The following is a 10,165-nucleotide window of genomic DNA, read 5'->3' as shown; positions in this document are numbered from 1 at the left end:
TGTCGGAGTTGAATTCATCAAGATGAGCCCGAAAAGCTGGCCAATTGTCTGCACAGGCTGATAGTCAGAATCTGCGAAATACCATGAATATCAGATCCCAACTTGGCGTATTCGAGAGACGCGTGCAAGCGATCGGTGTGACGCGACGAAAGATGAATCACGAGCTTGCCTAACTCTACGGCTAGCCTAGTATCCAGAAAGTAGCTAAAGCTGGTAGGGTATGATAGGCAGGGCATGTTGCAAGAATGTCGGAAAGCAAATTGTTGATTCAGTGTTGTCTGGTTAGCTGTAAGCTAAATAAATGGAAACCCAACTATTACAAGCTATTTGAGAATACTAAGGTTGAGATCTCTGAGGATAACAATTTCTGTTCTAATAGCCTGAACTTGTGTATAAAAAATCGCACACCGCACAGTGGTTAAATCGTGTTTTAGCGCGTTAATAATACCTTTATTATGCGATTTAGCGTACTAACAATTATTATATATTAAATACTACTTACTTACTACTAACTTTGGTACTAATGTCTTCTAGTAAGTATTATAAGTATTTCCCTGGAAAACTTTGTTGAAGACGCCAAGTTCGTAATTTCATTATTTTTGGAGGTAGGGAGACTAATATATGTTCAGTGAGATGGAAAAACAGTTCCCCTATATAACGTTTATGCCGAGAACCCCTTAAAAATGGGGTTTTCATCGAATCTTTTTTATTTTCATTTCTTCAATTTTTGCATGTTCTATGAAGTTCTAGATAATATTAAAATACGCCATTTGGTGACTCTGGCGTCTGGCGACTTAAACACTTAAACAAGGGGCAAATTGCGGCAAACAATCTCATACGCATTTCAGAGTAAAAGTAGTTGACCATGATAACTGAACTGGCGAGCTGTAGCGGATGAAAGGTACCTATGTTTAATCATAAACAATTTCCTACTTGTTCGTAATAAACGAAATATTTCATCAACATGCGCCATCTGCTTGTGAGTCGTCTTCGCTAAAATCGATGAGATTCCTCGTTCGACGAACATCGATGGCCGGAGGAAAGAGAAAACGCAAAGTTTTGTGGAGAGCTTTTTGTTTCCGTTTGATCAACTATAAAAGCTCAACTTACGGTACAATAGGCCTCTTTTTATCTCGATCTACGAATAAGACTCCAACCAAGTGCTCAGTGAATTTCGTTAAATTTTAAGTTTGTAGCAGTAAGAAAATTTCAAATATACCGTTGAACTAATAAAGTGAAGTTATATCAAGCAATATAATTTGCGAATTAGAGATTTAAGTAAATTACATCAATGGACTAAATAAAGTGATTAGTTACTTAACCTGTACAACTACGAACAGTATTTTCAAGAAGAAAGGGGAAGCAATACCGTGATAAGTGAACCAAAAGAGATCCGGCGCCAATTAGTAATAATCCGCCGCTCTCCGCTACTATCACCATTGGTCCTTCGAACCGGATGTACGTCGAACTCCGTATATCCGGCTACACGTTCATCTGTAGAACGCCATCTTTCCTGGTTCACGTGTTTTAGTGGGTCAATCGATTACAACGATCTCTCAGCATCCCTTTGTTCCTGTAACCAGATTAGATCAAGGCACACAATTGCCTGTAAAAGGTAATTGATATTCCAATATCTTCATATATCGTGTTTTGTGCTTCCTGGTCTTTCGCTTCTAGGACCAGACCGTCATCCTGTCAGACTTGATGCTCTTGTCGGTATTGCAATAATTTCCCACGACGCACCGTTGGAGTCATCGTTGTTCCTGAATCGTGACTGCGAGTAAATTCGGTCATCAAGACAACGGTCCAACCCTCCATATATCTTGCTCGAGATTTATGAGACCAGAAGGAATCAACCTGCCGCGATAATTCTTCAGAGAATCCGTCGTTCCGGTGTCGCTATCGGAATCCAACAAAATCAACTTCTCTTCCGTTCTTGCCGCAGATTGCATTCATCAAAGGCAAATAATTGCCTCTCAAAGGTGATTATCATTCCAATCTTATTATCTCTCCCGTCTTGTGCTTCCTGGTCTGTCGTTTTTAGAACCCAACATGTCAACGGAACGTCGCCTAAAATCTTTGAAGACCCGTCAAAAGAGCCTTCTAGCATCGTTCAGCCAAATTAAGGAGTTTATGGACGGATATCAGGAAGAGACCGATGCTTGTCAAGTACCTGTTCGACTGGAACATCTAGTGTCTTTGTGGAATGACTTTAATGCAGTGCAAGCAGAACTAGAATCGCTGGATGAGAACAACGTAGACAGTCAACTTAAGAAACGCATTGAATTTGAATCCTGCTACTTCAAGGTAAAGGGTTTTCTACTATCCGTGAGTAAGACTCCTACACCGCCGTTATCACCTCCTTTCAATAATCCAACTGGTCATGTTGGTACACACTCTTCCCACGTGAGATTACCCGATGTTAAACTGCCAGTGTTCAGCGGTCACCTGGACAATTGGATGAACTTCCACGACTTATTTGTCTCGTTAGTACACACGTCTCATGAACTTTCTAATATACAGAAGTTCTATTACCTTCGGTCTTCTCTTGCTGGAGACGCTTTAAAACTAATACAAACTATTACTATTAATGCAAACAACTACCTCGTTGCATGGACTCTCTTGGAAAATCATTACCAAAATCCTGCAAGGTTGAAGAAGTCTTATGTAGACTCTTTGTTCGAATTTCCATCGCTGAGACGCGAATCTGCAACAGATTTGCGAACCCTAGTCGAAAGATTTGAAGCAAATGTTAAAGTTTTAAAGCAACTTGGAGAAAAAACCGAGTTCTGGGACGTGATTCTCATAAGAATGCTCAGCATCAGGTTGGATTCAACTACAAGACGGGACTGGGAGGAGTTTTCATCAACACAAGCAGCTATATCCTTCCAGGACCTAACTACGTTTATTCAGAGACGTGTTACTGTCCTCGAAACCATCGGGAAACCCGTTGAAAGCAATGCGTCAATCAACGTAAAAAAACCGACGCAGCGGTCGATCGTTAGTCATGGGGCCTTCCCTTCCAATCTTCGGAAATGTGTCATGTGCAACGAGCATCATCCGTTGTATCAATGCGCTACATTCTCCAAACTCGTTCCGGAGGACAAAGAGAAGGAAATTCGAAAGCACCAATTATGCCGCAATTGTTTGAGGAAGGGTCATCAAGTTCGCGAATGTTCTTCTAGTAGCACCTGTAGACACTGCCGAGGTCGTCATCACTCTCAACTCTGCCCCAATGGATGTTCCAACACCAACAGCTTCAAGCCAACTGAGAATACGCAACCAAAACAACCGTCGTCGAAACCCCTAATCGAACACCCCTCCGTGTCACTATCAGCTACTGTCAACGGTACTCTATTGGAACACCGACGTAAAACCGTTCTCCTCGCAACTGCAATCATCATACTTGTCGATGATAATGGCACCGAGCACCCGGCTCGTGCACTTTTAGACTCCGGTAGCGAATGTTGCTTCATGACGCACTCTTTCTCTCAGCTAATCAAAGCTCATCGTCAGAAATTGTGGTGCCCGATCGTCGGAATTGGTAAATCAACAACACAAGCTCGCTTCCAACTCCGCTCAACAATCCGCTCTAGGGTGTGTCAATACTCTACTTCGTTGAACTTCCTTATCCTGCCAAATGTAACAATAGATCTTCCGTCAGCTTCCATTCAAGCTGATTCGTTTGAAGTTCCACCTGGGATAGAACTCGCTGACCCATCGTTCCATCAAACCAGCAAAATCGATATCGTCCTTGGTGCGGAAATATTTTTTGATATTTTCAAGTTTGCAGGAAGGATTCACCTTGGAGATGACCAACCAAAATTGATAAATTCCGTATTTGGTTGGGTTGTATCGGGCAAAAGTGACCCTGTTCATTCCGCACAACCAGTGGTAGCGAATTTAGCCACTATCAGTGATCTTCATCATCTGATGGAAAGGTTCTGGACACTTGAAAGCGACAACTCTTCCACTTGCTATTCCGTTGAAGAAGCGGCTTGTGAATCTCACTTCCAACAGAATGTCCGCCGCACAACAGAAGGTAGATACTGCGTTCGTTTACCCACCAAGGAAGATGTTCTTGTTAAACTGACCGATAATCGACGTACCGCACTTAGACGTTTCCATATGCTAGAGAACAAGCTCAGTCGAGATGATGCTCTTAAAGAACAGTACCAAACCTTTATGACTGAATACGAAACACTTGGTCATATGCAGCTAGTGACTGACCATGAGCATTCACTCACACTGGGTTATCATTTACCACACCATGCTGTTGTTCGTGACGACAGCACCACAACAAAGGTGCGCGTAGTATATGATGCGTCATGTAAAACACCTGGCGGGCCGTCCTTGAATGATGCTCTTATGGTTGGTCCTATTGTACAGCAAGATCTGCGCTCGATAATGATGAGAACAAGAACTCGGCCCATCATGATGATTGCCGATATTAAACAAATGTATAGGCAAATCCTCGTGGATGAACGAGACACTCCACTGCAGCGCATAGTATGGAGAACGACTCGTGATGCACCCATGCAAACCTTCGAGCTGAAAACGGTAACGTATGGCACAGCCAGTGCCCCATACTTGGCTACAAGAGTTCTGAAGGAGTTGGCCAACGACGAATGTGAACATTTTCCCCAAGCAGCTGCGGTACTAAGAACTGACTTTTACGTGGACGATCTGTTTTCTGGAACGACAACTGTGGAAGAAGCCATCCAGCTCCGCACCCAATTGGACGCACTGCTACGAAAGGGAGGCTTCGAACTTCGTAAATGGGCGTCTAACGAACCGCAGGTACTTGAAGACGTTGGGGAAGAAAATCGAGCACTGTTATCAACTGTTGATCTCAACCGAGATCAATGCATCAAAGCCCTCGGCCTGCACTGGGAGCCGGCAACGGACTCTATGCGCTATCAAATAAGTCTTTTCGAGGATATCGACCAGTCAATAACTAAGCGAATTGCACTTTCACACATCGCTCGTCTTTTCGATCCACTTGGCCTAGTGGGTCCGGTGGTAACTAAAGCGAAACTTTTCATGCAATCGTTATGGACGTTAAAAGCCGAGGATGGAAAGAGCTGGCACTGGGACAAGGAGCTCCCACTATCAATTCAGACACTCTGGCGCGCATACTACTCACAACTTAATCTTCTAAGCAACCTTCGCATCGAGCGTTGTACTTTGATTCAGAATCCAACATCCATCCAATTGCATCTGTTTTCTGATGCCTCGGAAGTAGCATATGGGGCCTGTGCCTACATTCGTTCTACCAACGCTTTTGGGAAGACAAAGGTGGCACTTCTTACGGCTAAATCAAAGGTAGCCCCATTAAAACGACAAAGCATCCCACGTCTTGAGCTGTGTGGTGCATTGATGGCAGCTCAACTTTATGAAAAAATCGCTTCTTCGCTTGATATTCACTATGAGACCTTCTTCTGGGTCGATTCCACAACGGTGATTAGTTGGCTCAAATCACCACCGTCGACTTGGACCACTTTTGTGGCTAATCGAGTCTCAAAGATTCAATTAGCTACCGAAAACTGCACTTGGAATCACGTACCAGGGCCACAGAACCCAGCTGATCTACTTTCTCGAGGTACATCGGTGGAGTCTCTCCTCGACAGTCACATTTGGTGGTACGGACCTAATTGGTTACAAGACGATATTTCCTATTGGCCGCATCAACAGAATACTGCTATCGACGACTCTAAAGACTTGCTCGAGGTTCGGAAATCTGCAGTTATGATCCTTACAGCGGTTGAGAAGTCTTCCTTCATTGACGAACTTGTTGACAGAATTTCCTCTTTCCGTCACTTAACGCATTCCATCGCCTACTGTTTACGATTTGCTAATAACTGCAGAAATAGGTCAGCCGAAACATCTAGCACCAAACCACTAACCTATGAGGAAGTGGAGACGGCAGAAAATGCGTTGATTTCGTTGGTGCAACAACAGGAATTCAGTAACGAATGGCATTTACTGCGGAAAGGAAAACCGGTTACAGAAAAGTCGCGGCTTCGATGGTTTCATCCCTTTTTGGCTGATAATCAATTAATTCGCATTGGAGGGCGACTCGATCATGCAAATATTTCCTATGATACAAGACATCAGATTCTACTCCCTGGAAAACATCGTTTCTCGATGCTTTTAGTCAAATACTTTCACGAAAAGCATCTTCATGCTGCACCACAACTCCTAATAAGTATTCTCCGAACTCGATATTGGCTCACAGGGGCCAGAGCTTTAGTCAAAAAGGTTGTTCATGCGTGCATCATCTGCTTCAAAGCGCAACCAAAATCACTGGAACAATTTATGGGACAGTTACCAGGTTCCCGCGTAAACATGGCCCGCCCGTTTGCAATAACTGGCATTGATTATTGGGGGCCAATTCTAATTCAACCTGCTCATCGTCGCGCTGCACCCAGAAAAGCATACGTGGCGGTCTTTGTGTGCTTCTGTACCAAAGCCGTACACATAGAACTAGTCTGTGACCTTACAACAGCAAAGTTCATCCAAGCTCTCCGTCGATTTGTATCTCGCCGGGGTCTCTGCCACGAAATATACAGCGATAATGGGAGAAACTTCGTGGGGGCGGCCAATGAGTTAAAACTTCTAGTACGAAGTGACGAGCATAAACGAGCATTGGCTAAAGAATGCACAGAAACCGGAATTCGATGGCACTTTAATCCCCCCAAAGCCTCTCACTTTGGAGGACTTTGGGAGGCAGCAATATTTTCTGCCCAGAAGCACTTCATACGCATTGTAGGACCACATAAGCTTGCATATGACGATATGGAAACGCTCCTTTCTCAAATAGAAAGCTGCCTAAATTCAAGGCCAATCGCTCCACTAAGTGATGATCCCTCTGATTATGATCCGTTAACTCCGGGGCACTTCCTCGTTGGCACCGCGCTGAAAACTGTTCCACAGGTGGATTTCTCATCGATTCCGTATAATCGGCTGCGATACTGGCAGCACACACAAAAACTGCTACAGGAGGTATGGAAGCGATGGCAATTAGAATATGTTTCAACTCTTCAACAACGTTCAAAATGGTATAAGCCGCCAGTCATCATTGAAAAGGGACGCTTGGTATTAATTAAGGACGAGGATACACCACCGATGAGTTGGAAAACTGCTCGAATTACTGATCTGCACTCCGGCGCTGATGGAATTACGAGGGTGGTAACGCTTAGAACAGCTAACGGGATATACACTCGACCAGTGTCGAAAATATCTCTACTTCCCATCGAAACAACTCTATCTGATTCCACTTCATGCAGCAGCAAACCAAACTCCGACGAATGAATTCTTCAGCATCAACAACCATTCCAGTAAATGACCTAAAATGAAATTGAAAGGCATTTTTTGGAATGGACTAGGTGAGAACCTGTCCAACTAAACAATTTTCTTCAAACTGGTCTACCGGGTCTTCTCTTTTTGTTTATTTCAAGCACCACAGCAACAACAGTTCGATGACGTCTACAGGATTGACAGCCTTGCGGTTGCGGTTCATCGACTTCGAAGCGAGAGTGACATCTGATGATCGACAACTTTCAGAAACAGATATTTCTGAAGGGCCAGCATGTTCGTAATAAACGAAATATTTCATCAACATGCGCCATCTGCTTGTGAGTCGTCTTCGCTAAAATCGATGAGATTCCTCGTTCGACGAACATCGATGGCCGGAGGAAAGAGAAAACGCAAAGTTTTGTGGAGAGCTTTTTGTTTCCGTTTGATCAACTATAAAAGCTCAACTTACGGTACAATAGGCCTCTTTTTATCTCGATCTACGAATAAGACTCCAACCAAGTGCTCAGTGAATTTCGTTAAATTTTAAGTTTGTAGCAGTAAGAAAATTTCAAATATACCGTTGAACTAATAAAGTGAAGTTATATCAAGCAATATAATTTGCGAATTAGAGATTTAAGTAAATTACATCAATGGACTAAATAAAGTGATTAGTTACTTAACCTGTACAACTACGAACAGTATTTTCAAGAAGAAAGGGGAAGCAATACCGTGATAAGTGAACCAAAAAGAAATCCGGCGCCAATTAGTAATAATCCGCCGCTCTCCGCTACTATCACCACTACTTAATAATTAGTTTTGAGCGTCTTAGGGGAAAATGTTACAGGGTTTGAAAAAAATATCTTTCCTTTACTTCCACTATTTTGTTTTTACGTGTCTTCACAAATACGTATTTCGTCCACTACTTGTGGACATCTTCAACAGTCGATAAACAACACACTGAAGATGTCCACAAGTAGTGAACGAAATACGTATTTGTGAAGACACGTAAAAACAAAATAGTGGAAGTAAAAGGAAGATAAATTCTTTCAAACCCTTGTAGCCTACGCTCCATCGTCCTAAATAAATATTATAGATTTGAATAATATGTTATTGAATGGGTAGTTAGTGAATGATTAATTCATAAGCATTGGTCAAAGTTCGCCGTTGAGTAGAACCTTATCAACTGGTACGACACGAAAACCAATGAGGTAGTAGATTCTGCGCCATAAATTAGACGAAAAACTCATTAGGTAAAGCTCGCGAGAACGGCCATAATACAGGAGAGCATTCGCGAAGGTCAGGGTCATTTGTTATCTTTGAGAAAGATGGGAAAAGATTCACGATCAAAACCGAAACTGAGCGAGCATCCAACTTTAAACTTTTGCACTACCGAACTATTTCGAAGATGATCGCGGGAAAATCGAACTTCCGTTTAGTTCGGCCGAAGTCACCTTCCCTAATCTGAGGGTCAAGGTTGCACTTCACTCTCGTTCGAGATGCAGATTAGTGTAGAAGTGTCGCGAACTTGTCCGAGTCGAATAACCGTTGAATGTGAGCTCAGTGACGTGGCTATATTTCTTAATTTTAATCTGTTCATTGTTTCTTTGTTAGTCTTCAGAACAAAAGTTACCTTTAGAATAGGGCTGTACAAAGTGTGTGCGTTCAAGAAGAAGCGACAGGTAAAGTGCTTAATCTACTTGTTAAGAAAATATGTGAATGTGCTAAATGCTTGTGAATAGCCTACGGCTATATCTACTTTGCTAGCGACGCTTCCTGCTTTTCGACGCGAAGAGTGCGGCTTCTTGCAACCATCAGAAGCCAGCGGCCCGCCAACACGCCGCTATCCCATTGCAGTGGTCATCAATAGCCACAACGTGGCCAGACTCAGCCGACGGCCCCCCCGCGAAAGTCTTCATCCACGTGGAAGCGCGACTAAACCGGCATCTAGTCCCACCCTACCGCGCAACATACCAGGAGCGCAGACACCACAGCAGGACATCATCAAATTACTGCAGCTAATCGGTGAGTCGCCTATCCAACCAATCTTTTTTGTGGAGTGGGGCGTCCGGTGAGGACGCCTCGGAGGAAATTTTTTTTGCCGACCATAGGTCGAGGAATCATGACAAATGGACAATCGTCCCGACGTCCAATAACCATTTCGGTTGAGCGGGATTAAAATTAAAACGTGTACACGTAGTTTGCGGAATACCCGCAACCCTATTGTGTAAGCCACCCGGGTACATGGCTAGCTAGATCGGTCGCCGTATCGTCGATTGAAGAATGTGAATGTAGCACAAGCAGAGAAGAAACACGAATAGAAACGCACAGAAAAGCACTAGAGTAGGTTACAGGTAGAAAGGTTGTACGTACACCACGAAATACAAGCATGCTTAGATAATAAATCTCCTTGGTTTCGGCCATGATTTTGCCTAAATAAATGTTGTTATTTATTACCAGCAATACATGGAGTATCTACGTAGTTTGTTCAGTCAGATGTTAGAAATATGGTTTAGTCACTGTGTCGATCAATTAGTGTTGCGTGGCGCAAATGAATGTGGCGTCTTGCGTATTTGCGTTGTCTCTTCCATACTAGTCGCGCCTCTTGCGGAAACGGGTGGAATCTCCGATGATGAGAAAATAACGTACAGCATAAGTTGTATCGCTTGTTGGGCATGGGTGACGTCTTACCGGGATCTTTGGAAGAACAGTTCGTAGCGTGACAGTTTTGGTTGGTTGCATAAGGTAAAATACCCAGTTCAGGTGTAGGAAGTAGATGCGCTGGCTCGATCACTTTTTCGGAAATAATCAATGGACTCGCCCTAAGCGGAGTCTCACCGGGCAAATTAAAAAGGAATGTGCGGTCTCC

The 10,165-nt window shown here is 43.5% G+C and overlaps 2 protein-coding genes across 3 annotated transcripts; both read left to right on the top strand.

Moving 5' to 3' along the window:
* Positions 1-940: 940 nt before the first annotated feature.
* LOC134214408 (uncharacterized) lies at positions 941-7,963 on the top strand. 2 transcript variants are annotated; one of them, XM_062693788.1, is made up of 3 exons: positions 941-1,278; positions 1,341-6,936; positions 7,461-7,963. In XM_062693788.1, exons 2-3 carry the CDS (start codon positions 2,053-2,055, stop codon positions 7,599-7,601), a joined length of 5,025 nt encoding a protein of 1,674 aa, XP_062549772.1. In that variant the 5' UTR covers positions 941-1,278; positions 1,341-2,052; the 3' UTR covers positions 7,602-7,963. The 2 variants fall into 2 exon arrangements, with proteins under 2 accessions (XP_062549772.1, XP_062549771.1); XM_062693787.1 differs by having other exon boundaries at positions 1,341-7,592.
* Positions 7,964-8,713: 750 nt separating this feature from the next.
* LOC134208983 (uncharacterized) lies at positions 8,714-9,552 on the top strand. The gene is made up of 4 exons (XM_062684959.1): positions 8,714-8,850; positions 8,911-8,978; positions 9,039-9,321; positions 9,497-9,552. The coding sequence occupies exons 1-4, from the start codon at positions 8,796-8,798 to the stop codon at positions 9,550-9,552; spliced, it is 462 nt and encodes a 153-aa protein (XP_062540943.1). The 5' UTR covers positions 8,714-8,795.
* The last annotated feature ends 613 nt before the right edge of the window (positions 9,553-10,165 follow it).

This window comes from Armigeres subalbatus, chromosome 2 (genome assembly GCF_024139115.2).
Source record: "Armigeres subalbatus isolate Guangzhou_Male chromosome 2, GZ_Asu_2, whole genome shotgun sequence".
In the NCBI taxonomy this organism is placed as follows: domain Eukaryota; kingdom Metazoa; phylum Arthropoda; class Insecta; order Diptera; family Culicidae; genus Armigeres; species Armigeres subalbatus.
The sequence above is the reverse complement of the archived record's forward strand: the minus strand, read 5'-3'. Positions and strand labels throughout refer to the sequence as shown.

Coding starts and splice junctions, on each gene's coding strand:
- LOC134214408 (XM_062693787.1), top strand. CDS start 2,053: ATGTCAACGGAACGTCGCCTAAAATCTTTGAAGACCCGTCAAAAGAGC.
- LOC134208983 (XM_062684959.1), top strand. CDS start 8,796: ATGCAGATTAGTGTAGAAGTGTCGCGAACTTGTCCGAGTCGAATAACC. Junction 8,851..8,910: donor GAGTCGAATAACCGTTGAAT/GTGAGCTCAGTG, acceptor TTTCTTTGTTAG/TCTTCAGAACAAAAGTTACC. Junction 9,322..9,496: donor CAAATTACTGCAGCTAATCG/GTGAGTCGCCTA, acceptor GTGTACACGTAG/TTTGCGGAATACCCGCAACC.